The 18,031-nt window shown below is 32.7% G+C and overlaps 1 protein-coding gene across 6 annotated transcripts in view; it reads right to left on the minus strand.

Annotated features, from left to right (window-relative positions):
* Window positions 1–18,031, minus strand: part of Cdh18 (cadherin 18) — a 796,539-nt gene that overhangs the window by 191,535 nt on the left and 586,973 nt on the right. For all 6 annotated transcript variants that reach the window (XM_076916405.1, XM_034523568.2, XM_034523569.2 and 3 more), the window contains one exon: window positions 13,894–14,188. In XM_076916405.1, coding sequence (XP_076772520.1) covers window positions 13,894–14,188 — 295 coding nt within the window. The remainder of the gene's footprint in view (window positions 1–13,893; window positions 14,189–18,031) is intronic.

The raw sequence follows: 18,031 nt of genomic DNA on the forward strand, positions 1-18,031 counted from the left end.
TTACTTTTGAAAGAATGTTTTTGTTAAATTAATAAGGGCAGAATCAATAACCCAAGTGTCAAAACGAATTTATTGCTTATTTAGTGAGTAAATCATGATAAAGCAGTGTGATAGGAACAAATTAGCTGCTCTCCAAGCCATTATGAAAGAAGTCTTTAATGATATTGTCCATTGGTGAACGCCTACTGCAACAATATCCTGAATATCTTTCTTATCATTATGATGATAAGTAAAAACATTTTGATAGTCCCTTTGGACCCTCTGCTAGAAGGAAAGCAAAGTTTGTAATGTAATCTGGTCAATAACCCAGGTCTCTGAAGTTCATAGGCCTGAGTAGAGAACTGCCTACTTCTGTCTTGATAAATCAACATATTGTCAAACTGCCTTTTCAATATTTATGTTCACACTTATATGTTAGTGCTGTTCTCAGCTACAGTCTGAGAATTTGCTTTCTGCATTGGGAGCAACAATAATTCACCCAAATTTTCACCCTCACAATTATTTCTATAAACATCTGTCACACTGTAATATATGCTATATTGCTATTCTTTTACAGAGTAATAAATTATTTTGTCTAAGGTTAAATTAGAGATGGAGTATACAAAGGATAATGGGTAGAAAATAGTTACATATAAAATAAAGAAGCATAATGCATAGTAATTAGCACAGGTAACTGTTTCATTATCTTTTATTATCTACTGGAGCAAATCCATGAACCAGATCCATCTGTGAATCAGACTCAAAAGGCATTGAGTAAAAACAAAATAACATGTCAGCTCCTAAAATACAAATTCCATTGTAATAGCCAGTATTGAAAATAATTTGGACAAACTTAATGACAATTCAAAATAATGATTATAACAATGGTGATTAAATGATGAAAAACAAAAACAAAAAAAAATCAAAATAAGAACAGAAAAGTTCAACACATAAAAATAGGGTTTGATTATTTTAAAGAAAACCTAAATCGGAACAATGCTGTAAATGAAAAATTCAAGAAATCAATTACAAACCTCAGTGGAAAGTCTCACTCACAGAATGGATATGCTGAAAACAGAACATGAGATGGAATGCTTATTACTGGAGTTAGATCACTCAATAAAAGTCGATATAAATTGAATGTAACTTGGAGAAGTATTGGTATTTTCAAAAAACAGAAGATATAAGATGAATTACAGAAATAGGATAAAACCATAGGAAGGCACAAAAAATACCTTCAATAAAATCATAAAACCAATTTTCCATACCTGGAAAAAACAGATGCCTATCTTGGCACAAGATATTGACAGACATAAAGTAGACAAAAAAAGAAAGAATGAAAGAAAGAAAAGCAAAAGGGAAGAAAGGAAGGGAAAAGGGGAAACTGAAATTCTCCTTGACTTATTATAATGACTTATTATAGTTGAAACATTAAAATAGAGAATAGTCAATGGTAACAAAATCTGCAAGTGAGAATAGTTGACTAACATATAAAGAAAGGAATACTAGAAAAAATACTGTAGTTACTAATTCACAGAAAAACCTTAAAGCCAGAGAGAATGTAAATGTTTTCTCTATGTCATGAGAGACCACAGTTGTTAACTCACGTATTTCTACCCAGAAAAAAATTAATTAGTGAATTTGAATAAAAATAAAATCTATGATAAAACAAAGTAATTTAGGAGAACAAAACCAACTCTACAAAGAATTCAAGAATGATTACTTCAATCACAAGAGAAAAGCATACCCAACTGGCCATAGAGGAGAAGTTTATATTTATTATAATTATTCACAAAAGACCTGAAAACACAAGAAAATTTTCAATATTTCAAAAATTAATACATACATTTCACTGCCTCTGAATAAAAAATAAAAAAACACAAGGTAACATATTGGATGAGAACACAGGATTTATTTTTTAAAAGTCGTTTCTGGAGACCATGAGACTTTTCTAATATTGAACACAAAATTGCCCATAAAACAGCATTTAACATCTATACATCTGTAGAATTGAAATCACACTCTGCATTTCAACTTAACACAATGAACTAAATCAAATAGATTAAATTATTTGTAATATAAGCAACAGAAAATCTTAACAGAAACAACAAAAAGAAATAGAAACAGAATCCAGAACACTAAACAAGAAATTACTAAAGATAGTTGAGTCAGGGATAAAAACAAGAAGAAAATTTTAAAATTCCCAGAACTAAATGAAAATGAAAACAGAACATACTAAACTGTATGAGACACAACAAAGACAGTCGTCAGAGAAGTTTATGACACTAAGTGGTAACATTAACATGAAATATATCTAATTAACAACTTGATGTTTCAACTGAACATATGGGGAAAGCAAGTGCCAATAACATCCAAAATCATATATGAGAAGAGATAGTCAAATCAAGAGCTGGAATTAAAAAAAATAAAAATAAAAGTCTCAAAATTAAGAGGTACTTTATTGAATGGATGAGCAAAATTGACAAGGTTGACTCTGGCTCAACTACACATTCTCAGACTTCAACTGAGAGACACATGAAGACCTGAAGACTTGCACTTGTTGCTCCGTAGGACTTACTCACAGTATTTAAAACTTTGGTCACTGTCTATATCTATATATCTTCTTATCTATCTGCCTGTGTATCTGTCTGTCATCCATTTATATATTTGATCTACAGGGTAAGATGAAAATTGGTTTTAATTCGATTTACCTAAGTAAACATTGCAAGTATAAAACCACACACTCATCCGGGTGATACTTTTTTGTTTAGAGTACTTCAAATATTCACGATCATACATTTAAATAACTGGATATCAGGTGGGAATTGTTATCACATTCAACACAGGACAAAAAAGGACATCACATGTAGTTTATACAAACAATAAGTAATGCAAATCTCAGATGTTTTAAAATCATAACAAAGAACATGACCTCAAATCTTTTTCAATATTTTTAATTCAATGCATTGACAATGAAACACTATAGTCATATTGCCATTGAGGCAGGAGTTTACACAGTATCCTGTGACCCTGAGGAATATTTGCTGGCAGCAGAATTGTACCAACCACATGGACATGTGAAGGAGAATTCAAGTTCTGCTGTTTATAGCTTCTCAAACATAGAAGTGTTGCTTGTGTTTGAAACATAAAATACAGTATGTATCTATGTATGTATGTATCTATGTATGTATGCATGTGTATATGTAATTTGGAGACGTCTAAGATGATATTCCAAAAGGAATATTTATTATAAATGTGTGAAAACAAAATGAAATAAGAAGGTAGTATACTTATTGTTGATACCGTAACATGAAATTAGAGAAGCACCAAAAGCAGTAAAAAAGAACAAAGATGGTAAAAGAATGTGTGTGTGTGTGTGTGTGTGTGTGTGTGTGTATGTGTCTGTGTGTGTGTGTGAGAGAGAGAGAGAGAGAGAGAGAGAGAGAGAGACAGAGACAGAGACAGAGACAGAGACAGAGAGAAAGAGAGAGAAAGAGTGTGTGTGTGTAATAATGGTGAGTGTTCTTCTCAGAGAGCCTTGTAAACACAAGTAAAGGTAAAGGGCTTTCATTGGTAAAGAGCTGTTGGAAACTTTAAGTTAATTGTCAAAATAAGAAAGGATTTATAACATATCCCCTGAAAACAAGTTAACATGTTTTCATTCTATCATAGTGTCTCTAATGTTTCTTAGAGTTATTAACTTTAAAAAAAGAATTCTCCATATTATGAGTATTGGTAAATAAGGTTAAATCAAATTATTTTAGCAACCAAGAGGTCCTTTATCATAAGAATAAAGAATTACACAGTTGTTTATCACTAGACAAATCTTCTCAAGTCCTGTATTACTCTAGGTAAATATGAGATTAAATTTGAAAATCACTAAATTTGAATGAAGTATGAAATTATTTTAATATGAAAACTAAACATTGGGCTAGAGATATGTCCCATGTGCAACAGTTCTTAATGAACCAGAATAAAGGCCAGAGTCCTCTGCACCCATGTAAATGGCTGGGCATGGCTCCATATACAAATATAACTCTGACACTTTGAGATATAGGGTAGAAGCAGGAGGAATTCTGGGGCTTCCTAAATTTCAATAAGCTCCAGGTTCAATAAGAAATGTATCCAAGAGTTAGTATGCTAAATAAAAATATTGCATACATCTTTTGAATACCATCAAATATGTGTTCAGCTTGCCTTGGTTTATTGCATTCATATTTTTGTTATATGTGTTTTTAAATTTTCTACAAAGGAGTGTGTGCATATGGCAGCAATCCTTTATCACACATAAAAATATTACATATGGGTTTAATTTGAGTGAGGTATGGTCCACAAAATGCAGAACAGAATTTTTTTTTGTTTCACCCATCTGTTTTTATGAGCTGTTCAATTTTATCAAAGCATTCTAAGAGTTTTCCAAAAAGGTAAAAGAAACACCAAAAATTCACTATACATTGAAATGCAAACCACTGGTTCAGCTCAAGCTTTTAGTGACAGTGAGAGGTTAGCTTGAGTTATTCCTTCTTCAATTTAGAATTTAAAAATGGAATCACACATAGGAAAAGTTTAGATGTACCATTACCTAATTCAATTACAACAAAATTTAGCCAGATAGACAAACAACATGTTGCATATATTAAGAGTTTGTATTTCTTAAAAAATCATTTTCATCATGGAAATATTTGTAAAAGTGTATAAGACAAGTATTGAGAGAATGTTTTTCATTAACTCAGAAGGTTAAAAAAATTATCAGACTAAAATGAACTAGTTGCAGGAACCCTGAGGTTCCTCTTCAAATATTTTCTTCTGTTCTTGGCTTAGCCTTTGCTTTCTGTCAGAAACATCTTTCAATATCAACATTTTAAATTAAAAACAAAATCCCTGAAGCTTCTCCCTCAGGCTGTGGAAACACTACCTCAGGAACAGAGTGATGGAAGACTCACGGATTCTTTTCCTAGTGGAGCCAAACATCAGAGTTCTTGTCAGGGCAGGAGCTGAGACCTCAAACAAGACAACTGAGTCAAAAAGCAGTATTCACAAGGGATGTGTCAATTTGGGCTTTGAGAAAAATAAAAGCAAATTCTATTTGAGCACTTAGAGTAATATTCTGGCTACTAAGCAGTAAACATAAAAAATGAATATTGCTTTGGGCCACATTTTTGTTTGGTTTTGTTTTGGGGATGTGAAACATCACCATATAAGCCCATGTGCTTCAGAACTTGATACCTCAATGGTGCTGCTGCATTAGATGCTGTGGAATCTTGGAAATAATGTAAAAGCTATGTTTGGCTAAGTGAGCTACTAAGGTCTAGCCTTGAAGAATGATACCAAAGCTCAGATTCCCATCGAAGCCAAGTCTACTTCCTGATGGTGAATATAGTGTAGTTACCTCACTTCCTGTCATGATGGCATGCCCTCTTTTCCATAACAGACTGTATCCCCTCAAACTTTGAGCCAAAAGAAATTGTCCTTTAAGTTTCTGGTAGGCTACTTGGTCACAGCAAAAGTAATGAACTCAGTCACTTTTATATTTGATGAAAGCAAACTAACATTTAAGAAAAGTTATTAGAAGAAAGATACAAGGGAAAAATGGTAGTGACATAAATTCGAAAATTTTTGTTCAGTTAATAAGTGGTTCTTCAGGTCTACCTTGTAAACCCTCAAGTACAAGACATCTACCAAATGAACTGTAATTCAAGCCTCCTATTAATAATATCATGTCATCCCTAAGATTATATCCCTAGTGTTCTTATCTGAATATGACTGCTTGGATTCTGGCAGGTGTCCAGAATAAAGCTCCCAGGATGTTTCAGTAGATCTAATTCAAGGTCTGAACAAGCAGTGCAATAAAGTCACAACAGCTGCTGTCTAGTGTTGCCGGGCAACAAGGAACACACAAAAGAGGCTCTGTGCCTTTAAGATTTGAGGGGAAACATGAAGGCAGGAAGAGAAATAAGGTAAATACATCAGCCATCATAAGGAACACAACGGATTTAAGAATTATAAGCAAAGTCTTTTTAATACCCAAAAACGTTTCAGTGTTCCATAGAACCTAAAGTTGGTAAATGATATACTGATAATTCTTTTTATTGTGTATAACAGATTAATAACATCGATTTCTATAACCTCTTCTAATAACTACATATCTTAATCATTTAAGAAGTATTTTATGAGAATGCTAACATCATTTAAATGCTGTTTAATATTCATCCTCTTTTTTATTCTTCAGCTAAGATATTTTCACTTACCCCTAACCCCCCAAACAGGTACTATTCTATACAATGGTGACTATTTATTTTGACTCTATTTTACTGTATTATTGAATATGTCACATTTTAGTGTCAGTAGTAAAATGGCTAAACAGTTTATAAAAGTATACAGATAATTTGGACTATTATAAAAATGTACCTTCTTAGATATGGAAATGAAAAAAAAATCCATTAATGACAGTGAGAGACAGAAAAGTTCAAGGTTGCCATGATTCTGCTCCGGGTAGAGGACAACCTCCAGAGGCTCTTGTGCTGCAAGCTTGGTCCCCAGTGCAATGATGCTGAGACATGAGGGGACTTACAGGAATAGAGGTCTAGTGAGAAGGCACTAAGTCACTGGGGTAGCCACTGTCTTTAAGGAACTGAAGTCTCTCTTGTGAGATCATAGTTAGTTTCCAGGAGACTTGATGTTTAAAAATATGCTCATTCCTCAGTCCCTCCACCTCTCCACCCCTGGACTACTACTTATGTCTCATATTCACCAGAGCCATCACATGTGAGATCCAAAGGATTCTGTGAATTCTGCGTTGTAAGGTCATTATTTTTACATATTACTCAGGTTCATGCATGAATGCGACAACAGAAATGGATAAAGATGGTCATCAGCACCAGCTAAATGATGTCTTGCAATAACAAAGGAAAAGAGTCCTAAATTTCAACTGATAAAATGTATATGTGCTATAATATATTTTTCAAACATTTTACTCCACCAACACTTATTAAATATATATAGATGCAAATATAATAATATGCACTTAGTATATGTATTCAGCCATATGGCCATCACGAGACCATTTTATGTACTGTATATAATCTAAATAAATGTTACAAAGCTGAACTTCTTTGAATCTTTTGAGTCATAAGTCTCAACTACTCAAACCACTGCTCTCGGTTCTACTGCCAAAATAGTCTCATTTTATTCACCATTTTGTTTCTATTATATGCCAATGTGTATTTTAAAATGATGATTAATATTTTAACATGAAATTTTTATGTAAAATAACTTTGGCTATAAAATAGATGACTTGAGCATTTTAGCACTATGGAATTCACTTTGTATGGAGTTATAAATATTTCAATATATTCTTTTATTCATGCTTCTACATTTTGTCATTTCCTCATCTTGCATATTCTCAGGGCTAATAATTCTCAGCTAGTAATTGTAAATGACTTGAAAATTCTTTTTAAGAGTATTTAGCAATATCTGGAAATATCAACTTTGGGTATAGTATGAGGGTTGCTACTGCTATTATAGATTAGTAGCCAGAATGAATGCTAACAAATCCTACTTTGAGGAGTGTATCTGCAAAAGATCAAGACTTGTAACTGCACTGACCTCAAATATGATAACAGGAGAAACTGTAGTGTGTAAATCACACAATTGAGAAGGAGCATTACCTAAGATTATGTTACAAAAACAATTCAATTTATGTTTGTATGTGTATTAAACAATCCATGAGGCAATAGATATGAATGCCGGATACTGGCAAAGCTTTATGGTTGAGAAGGTATTCGCCCCTACAGTGCATGTCCTACTATTGTGAAGACAAATTCACATGGATCCAAATGTAAATACAATATTTGTTTCTGTATGTCTACCTAAAGGGTACTCAGACTTCAGCAGAGCTTTCTTTGGAATCAGAATTGGTGAACCCAGAGATGCATGGCTTCTCTAGATACAAAGGATAAGAAATGATTTAAATTTTCCCTATGTAGGGAGATGAGGATAACGGCTGTTAAACAGTGACCCTGTAGTCATAACATTATTGCTTGGATCAGGTTTTTTGTTCTTCACTGTAGGGCGAATGCATACATTCTCAATATCCAAAATCCACTCCTGATTTTACGCAGTGTGACTTTTTTCCCCACTTGAAAGTGACTTCACTATTCATTGGCCTGTTCATTATATTTCAAAATTATTAGAATTCACTACCTGTAAAAATAATATTTTATAACATTTTAAGTTGAAAACTAGTATGTTAGTGTTACATAGTGAGATATATATATATATATATATATATATATATATATATATATTAGTGTTATACAATGATATATATGTCTTAGTGTTATATAGTAATATAATTAATTTTTTCAACGGGGGCCAGGCCAGCAAGAGGGGTTCTTCTTTTTTGTTGGTTCTTCTTGAGGCAGCAGAGGGAGAAGAGCATCATCAGAGGCTGAGACTTGGTCTAACAAGATTTGGGGGTAGGACTTTGTCTTAGGAGATATTTAGGGTTGCTGTAATAATAAAAAGTTTACTTATCTAAGCCTAAGTTATTATGCTACTACAGCTGACCTGCCTTCTGTAATCCTCTGACACCAGAAAGTACAGTTTCTAGCACTTAGCACCTCATTCTAAAAATAGCAAAGGCTTAAGTAAATAGCCTTTGTACTATCTTTCAGATTATATAATAATCCAAGGCAGTCCATTTCAGGATGATCACCTGCTAGACATTAGCTTGTCCCATTGTGGCTTCTGACACATATCCCCATATGACTGCATTATTATTAGATTCAAGATTTTTCTCTCTTTTTTGTCCCTGGGTTAGGTTTAGCTTTTAACAGAAAACAGACAAACAAACAAACAAACCAAAATAATTCTGTCTTCCCAATATTTGGCAGGATATTCAGTAGTATATAATAGTAGTAAATAAATCCAGTTTGGCGAGTCATATAGTTGATCTTCCAACATCTCCTTTTTTATGTTACTACCACTGTGCTTCTAGAATTTTTCTACAAATAACATGCATTCACTTTTTAATTTTTTTTTTTTAAATAGGAGAATAAGACCTAAAGATATACCTAACTTAGAAATTTTTTTCATGCATTTCTTAATAACCATGTTATTTTAGACAAATAATGCTATTCTATATTTGATTTCTATCTCTGGTAAACCGAGAATAATCATTGTGTTGACACTGTGATAACATTTATGACAAATACACAGTATTATTGTAAACATAGGAGATTCCTGACACTTAGGAAGTGTTTAACAAGTGTTCCTTGTAGTTGTCTGTTTGATCATTCTCACGGTTGCTATGGTGACCTACACTCACAGACTCTGGCAAATTTTTGCCCAATTTGTGATGAAGCATTCTAGATATCTTGTGGAGCAGAAAGCCTACATCCAAAAGAGCAAATCTCATTAATATACTAATTAGAACTTCCGTGAGTACAAATAAATTTTTATCACAAGCATGATTCGAATATGTGGAATATGCTGTTAGCTGCACTCAAGCAGAAAGAAAATTTTCTGTCATAGCAAATTATCTGAGATTATAATTAATCTGTGGGTAAGAGAAAGGAAAAGGAAGTTAGAAGTTCACGTTTCAACAACAAATCAAGATTCTTGAAAGTGAGCAACATCTCTTCTTCTAATCAGAAGTGAGGGTCATTCTGCATATTCATCTGGATTCAGAGTTATATTTAATGCTTTAACTAATGTCTCTCCATAAAACCTTGAAAATATTTATTTTACATGGTTGGGAGTTACTGCAGTCAGTAAACCACCTGATGTGAAAGCACAAAAGCCTGAGTTCTATCTTAGCAGCTACATGAATTTAGCAGAGTGCCACATGTGTGTAACACCAATCCTGGAAAAGCAGAAACAGACAGATCCCTGGGACTTTCTGGATAGCAATATTGGTGTAATTGGCAAGCACTGTGCTAATGAGAGACCTGAACTCAAGTTAACATTTGAATGGTACTTCAGTAGCACTGAGAGAAAGCTTTCCACTGGTTAGAAAACAGGCAGAGTGTGTCAAGAAGAAAGACGAATGACATTTGTTTATAGTGAAGGCTGCCCTTCTGTGAAGTGCCAAGTACTAAGACACAGCTTGCAATGAACTTTCTGGCTCACTGAGCAGAGAGCTTGATACTCAGAGCTACAACACAATTCACTAGTTGTTCAGCATCAGGTTTCATTCCCTGGGATCTCTCACAATGCAACTGACAAACTTCGTTCTGAAAATATCCAATCTTTTAGGCTTTGAGAGCCACATAGCTTACCTCCAAACAGTTCAAATTTTTCTATTTAATGTTTAAATTATCACAGATATTTTTATGTGAATGATTGAATGTCTCTCAATAAACCATGATCTACAAAGTCAGCAAAAAGGGAGCTGTCTTTCTGGCTGTTTGATGCTCCCTTGTCTACAGTATATTACCATTATATTTCTGCAATCATAGTTGACAGATTCTCTTCCCTATTTCCTTAGGTTTTGTTTTCATTTACTTAACATCCTAATTGATATGCCTCATCTTTTCTCACCTCCCAGTCCTACCCTCACATCCCACTTCCCCTATTCCCATCCCATTCTCCTCAGAGAAGGGGACACCTCTCATGAATATCAGCCAGTACTGGCACATCAATTTGCAATAGGATTAGGTACATCCTCTCCCACTGAGGCCAAACAAGACAGCCCAGCTTGGGAAAGGTATCAAAGGCAGTCAAAGAGTCAGAGACAGCTCCCTCTGCAATTGTTAGGGGACCCACAGAAAGACCAAGCTGCACATCTGCTATATATAAGTAGGTACTAGGTCTAGCTCATGCATACCCTTTGGTTGGTGATTCAGTCTATGTGTGCCCCATGAACTCATGGTAGTTGACTCTATGCGTCTTCTTGTGGTGTCCTTGACCCCTCCACTTCCCTACATCCTCCTTTTCACTCTTCACAATAGTCCCAAGCTGTGCCTAATGTTTGGCTGTGGGTATATGCATCCAGTTCTATCAGCTGTGCTAGGCTTTTGTCTGCAAGCACAGAAGAATATTATTAACAACATCTGGGGTTGGCTCTGTTCCATAGGCTAGGGCTCAAGATGGGCCAGACTTTGGCTGGCCATTCCCTCGTCTTCCAATGTCTTCCATTGTTACATGTAATATAAAACAAAAGTTACACACATACAGACATATGCATACACTAATGTTCACGTCAGCCTTCATATAGTCAAAGTACAATCTGAATTGCTTGTTATGAAGATTACAAACACACACATTCTCTCTCTCTCTCTCTCTCTCACACACACACACACACACACACACACAAACACACACACACACACACACGTCACTATAATGAAATCCTGCTTATAAAAAAGAATAATAAAATATCATTTTTACTATTTGGCATCTGGCCTCCGATAAGTTACTATCATAAAAAAATATCCTTGATGAAACCATCTAGTATGGAGACAGCATTTAACTGTCCTGGTTATTTTGCTACTTTCAAAAAATTAAAGATTTGACCTACAACCACATTCTTGTCTCTCTGAGAACTTAAGAATATAAGCTGTTCCTTATTCTACCAATACTTCTAATTGTAGGAAATATCTTGGAAATATTTTTCTTTCTAAATTTTAATGCACAGCCTTAACTATGGTATTTCCATTATACTTTCTGGCCTTGATTTAGATTGCCCAGGATAATTTCTTATACTCAAAAGGACTAATTTGCATGTAAGGATTTATACACACACATATATATATACATAAATATATATTTATATATAATATATAAATATATAATATATTATATATATATTATATATTATATATAAATGTATAATATATAATATATATAAATATATACATAAATATATATGTATATATTATATAATATATATCAATATATAATATATATGTATATATATACATATATATATATATGTTGCTGGGTTCACCATTATTGTTCTTTTATCCCATTAATTTACTGATTTGTCTCATATCTCTGTTTTTATTCAGTCATTTACAGTTTCTCCCTTTCCCTATTAGCTATCAAAGTTCTGATTTTATATTCGGGCTTTTGAGCAGTACCAATATTTTCCGAACCTCTATTGAACAATGTTTCCCTCAAAATTAGAATTTTCATTGCAGTTGTAAATCATGCATCTCATCTGAAATGGGAAAATATCATTTTTTCCTCCTCTATGCACATTTTCTTTTTAGTTCTTGGAGATATACCTTGTTTCTATGGAATGTCTAAATAATATGATATCTATAGGTTGCTTATTCTTTAAGAACTTGCTATGTTTTCTCATACCAGGATGGCAATCAAGCCAAATTAGTGGCCATTTATTATTTGAGGACATATGTTGATTTTTGTTCTGATTTATTTTTAATAGAAACATAATAACCCTACTTTCCCAGTATCTCTGATGTATTCCCTAAACATCTCCAGGTTTTTTTTTTTTATTACTGTTCACTAGAAACTGCCTTGAACTGATGTCGATTTTGTCTACTTTCTTGTCTCTAGAGTTATCTCCATATGACTCTGGTGGTTTCATATTTGCTCTTATCCTCTATCAGACACTAGAATGCTACCAGCAAATTTCTTATAAATGATGGTGTATAAAAGCATGTCATGTTTGTAAAATAAAAGAGACTCAGGCAATGTGATGTTGGCCTATGGGCCTTTGGCAAGGAATGGAAAATTATTTTCAAGTTTTTGCTCACAGACTCTTATCCATTTTTTCTTTAAATGTCCTTAGAGACTAATAAGCATGAATATATTCTAAGCATCTGCCAAGAATTGCTAATGCTAGTCCCTGAATTCTGGTGCAGAGGGAAAAGGTTGGGAAATTGTTTTCTCCCTAGAGACTCTGGCTGAAAACATCTTGCTCTTGATTTCTCCCCTCTCTCTATCAGCTAAAGAGCTACCTGGCTCTCAGGAGACCGAAAATGGGCTGCAATCCGAAAAGGGAACAAAAGCTCTCTTCTTTCAGTCAGAAAGCTTCATGTGAACATTCACAGACAGACATGATCAGTGACTGCAATATCCTAATTCAGAATAAATTGTCACATATATTTAAAGGAAATGCAAAAACTAACACCCCAAAAATGTCTCCAGAAAAGTAGAGTCTCACAAAGACAGCAAAATATTAATGTGACTATTTAACTTCCTTTTAATTATTTTCAGGAAATTGATCTGTGCAATAAAAATAAAGAAAAATAGATGAGCCAGTAAAATCAGTGAGTAAATGAAGTGTTCCTCAAACTCAAAGAACTGGAGAACAGAATGAGTTTTCAATTACAGTACAGCCATGCATTGAGGTGAATCTTAGATTAATTTCTTGTTTATTTCCTAAAACTGAGGGGCTGAAATGTGTACTTTATGCTGTCTGCACATTTAAAATAATCTCAAAATGAGTAACATGGTTTTGTACATTTTGAAATAAATATGTAAATGCTAGAATATGAATAATTTATGAGGTAATGAAAAATAACTTCTAATACTTTTATTATAATTAATAAGGATGTATTATGACTATAAAGGATGTAGCAAGAAGTAAAAAGACATTTTGTCTTCAATGCAGTTCCTGTTGAATGTGTAGGAATCCATATTATTCAATAATATGAAAAATTTGCATAATCAAAAATAATGCCAATAAATAAGAATTACAAATGATGCCTAATTATGATTTTTACCTTGAGATGTTAGAACTATTTCTATACATCCATATTAAGATTATTTTTATATATAATGTATGGCTCAATAATAGATAAGTTTTTACTGCAATACATATATTATAACATTTTAGAACTTTCTCAAAATCTGAAAAAAATACATTTGAAGTAATTCTTTAAAAGATATGTTTGTTACCAATAATGTGAATAAATTTTTGTACTAGAAAAATAATTTCCTTACCCATATCTGACATTTCAGGCACAGTAACGATGTATGGTCCATCTGTGAACTTTGGAGCATTGTCATTGATATCTTGCACTTTGATGATGAACTCAGACTCAGGTTCAAGAGGCTTGTTTGTCCGTCTGTCAATAGCCTGGGCATGAAGCACATAGTGAGTCTTCTGCTCTCTGTCCAGACTTTTGGTTGAGTGGATGTCACCTGTGGTGTCATCAATAATAAATATAGTCCCAGCCCCTTCTCCAGTCAGGATGTACTTGACAGAGCCATCACCTTTGTCGGAGTTGGAGTGCAGCTGGAAAATACACATGGAGGAACTCAGTATGAGTGTATTTTGATGACATTATAATCTGAATATTATCAAGAGATGAAGAATTTTAGTTTTTTCTATACTGTGAACTCCATGTTACAGCAATTTCATTTCTTACTGTTTTCTCTAGTTGGCATTAAGTGAACATTGTTTCTTGATTTTTCTGAGATTCAATTATCTTTTAAAGAAATAAGTAAATGTATGTTTGTATGGTTTGTATTTTTAATATTCTTAATAATCACCTTTATCTTCTGAATCAATACTATATTATGTAATATGAAGAAATCAATATGACATTGTGTAATATGAAAAAATCGATATTACTTTATGTAATAAAGAGAAAAAGATACTTCCACTAAATCATTATTATTCTCTATGCCTGGGGAATAATATTGTCATAAAGAAATTCTTATGAAAATTAACCAACATTGATTTTAATATTATATCTTGCAAAAGTGAGTAAGCGAAACAAAAGTTAAAATTACTTATCAATTTTTCAAATAAGCAATTTTATCCCCAAGGTACTAATTTCATAATTTGTAGAATATAAAGTGTCATATCATTTTGCATAAATTTTTCAAGTTAAAAATTATACATTTTGTTGTTATTTTTACTAAGGGTTTTGAAAATATTATGACAAATTATAGTTAGTAGTGCAATAGTTAATAAGTAGTACTGACAAATGAATACATTTTATTTTTAAAAGAACTAATATATAATATCCATTTAGAAATAATTCAGTAAACTTACAATTTTAAATTTCAAATAAAAAATCTGAAACACATATGAAGAGAATATATTGGCTCTAGGTCTGTTAAGTCTAAGTGAATTATTTTAATTTGCACATACTTCACAATTAAGATTCTATTTTAATTTCTACCACCACAAAGAAGATAAACAGCCAAATGATTTACAGCTAAGGAAAGACAAGTATGTTTGTGAAAACAAAACTGTACATCTTTAAAGAATTGTATCTCCACCCCAAAAGTCCATAGTTGATTGCTCTGTATGGAAACTTCTATTGTATAAGCTCAAGTACTCACGTTTTGCTTATTTCTGATCTTGGGAAGAGCAAAAAATATAACCTTATTTGCATAGCACTTTACTGTATTTTCCATAGTAAAGTAAATTCATGAAGCTTAGTTTTGAAGTATCTGACAACTTATGAGACTCTTTAAAAATAAATTGTAGAAAAGAATGATAAGAAGTAAGGAAAAACGATTTATTTTTGTATAGATGATAAGAACAGAATGTATTTATTGTTATGTGGTTCACAATTTTTATGTTGTTTTTCATCAACAGAAAGCATGAAGCAAATATATTCCTGATGGGGAAGCACTTAGATTCAACACACAAAATCATTTCAAAAAATTTTATTTTGATGTATCCTAAAACTCAACGATCAACAACTCTGGAACACACCGTTTTCAACCATTGCCAATTATCATCAAATATTAGTGACTGTACTCTAGAAGAGAGCTGCAGGGAGAAATGTGTGGAGACATTGTGTGCATGTATGGAAGTGTACTTATTTGTTTCTACTTGTGTCTTGACAAATCATTTCATCATCATAAAATACTTATTTATGAAGTAGACAGTGAAAATCATTGAGATAGCAACCCATTTAAGCCATTCTCAATCTCTAACACATAGCCAAGAGTCAAAGTTATGAAAGGACTTCTAAGATGAAGCAAAAAAAATGACAGTCATGATTTTGGCTTTTTAGGCATGAATCTGAAACAAAACTCATGATATTTTGTAATTAGCAGACTACTCATCATATAGGTCTCACAAGTTATGATTAATTTGAACCTAATTTATCACTGATAATCTAGAAATATTTATAAAATTGGATAACATTACTAATAGTTACACCAAAATATTACAAAATATATTGAGATCTTTGCATCAGACATTCATAATACTTAGCCTGAGTATTTACATAATGGAGATGATTATTTTATAATGATGGATAAATCTTTTAGCAAACTTGATTGAATCTTGAAACCATCTTTTTCTATAGCAATTATGGAAACTATCCCATTAGCATTTAGTCCATTGATTAATAATTTATATCATTTTGATGGTAACTGTTTGTGAAGGAGCAAAGTGATTCACTCAGGATTTCCTTTCCTTGATCCATCCTTTCTCAATTATTATTTTGATTGCCAAATTCACTCTGCACTAACACTTGAGCCTAAGACAACTATACTCACTATTCTATAGATTTTTGTTTATTGTGTGATTTTTACGTACCAAGAGGAACCACAGCATGTTTATTAGGTTTTAGGAAAGAAAAGATAACAAAAGGAGGAATGTATGAGAGAAATAGAACAAAGAGGATAGAATCGACATACACAGAATGAGGGTTGATTTGAATGATGACACATAAAACATAGAAAGTTTTGTAAACTGTAATGACAAGAGAATTCTTTTACTTCATATGTGGTTCTCCATCAGATATTAATTACAAAGAAATAGTGGTAGAGCGTAAAACTTTTGAATATTCAATATAGAGATTGACTACTGACTTAATAGCTACTAGGATGTTATTAATTTACATGAAAAATTTATAACTAAACTAGAATATTTGGCAAATACAATTAATTAGTTCTACTTATTCTGACATAAATTTTTCTTAAATTATGTCTTGATTCCACAATCACTAAACTTTTGCTGGACCCTGCAACAAAGTTAAGTGCCTTGAGAATATTATAGTGAATATGATATCCATTGTGTACTCAGTTAAGTAATGTTTAATAAGCCTTTAAGAAAAAAAATAAACAAAGTAAGCAACCTTGTAGTCCTTGGGATTCCCATGCAAGTATCTTTCAGAACTTCAACTAAAATCCTAATTTTTATATGTCTATGTATTCTACCTGAACTAGACCTAGAATGACTGGTATGCCTTGACCCAGAATTGTCTGTTTGTCTGTTTCTCTCTCTCTCTCTCTCTCTCTCTCTCTCTCTCTCTCTCTCTCTCTCTCTCTCTATCTCTGTGTGTGTGTGTGTGTGTATGTGTGTGTGTGTAAGTGTGTAATAGTAGTCATTTGCTAAAAATATCAAATATGTTGAAAACAACCTTAATAAAGCACATATGCCAAATGTATGAAGTAACATGTAATTATTGTGAAGCTTCAAGGGTTACTCTGGATGAGTTGGGTTCTGGAAAGTAACTTTTTTCTTTTATAATGCTGTTAAAGGTTTATGTAAAAAAATTATTAATTCCTTTCCAAAGCCATGTTATATATTATTAAATGAATATAGATTACACAAAGGTTTACACATAGTCAACAGAGACAGACAATCAGACGTACATGATAAACAGGTCACAGACAGAATTTTCTACAAAATAGAGAGAAATGGAAAACATAAGTGGAAAAAGTAGAGAATTCAAATTTGGACCCATTGTTGGTCCAGTTAATCCAAGAGAATATCTCTGTCATATTCTTTAATATGAAACTGATACATTTTGGTGCTTTCTCTAATGTTCCTTTACTACATCTATCAATCCATCTGTTAGAAGATTGATAAGAGGCTGATATGAAATTCAGGAAGGGGAATAAATGTTTAGATTTCGAGATAAGAGGCTGATATGAAATTCAGGAAGGGGAATAAATGTTTAGATTTCTGTAATTTTGTGAAAGAGGTTATACTGTCATTTTTGTGTGCCACCAGACACACAGAAACCCCTTGTGTGTGTAGTGGTCATCCAATAAAGCATTTCTAACAAGTTTCACTTTAGCAGACAATAAAAAAGGGAGGGGAGAAGAAAAACAGAAATGTATCCACCCAAGAAAGTAACATGAACAATTTCTTGCATTGCAT

The sequence above is a fragment of the Arvicanthis niloticus genome, chromosome 19 (genome assembly GCF_011762505.2).
Source record: "Arvicanthis niloticus isolate mArvNil1 chromosome 19, mArvNil1.pat.X, whole genome shotgun sequence".
NCBI classification, from domain to species: domain Eukaryota; kingdom Metazoa; phylum Chordata; class Mammalia; order Rodentia; family Muridae; genus Arvicanthis; species Arvicanthis niloticus.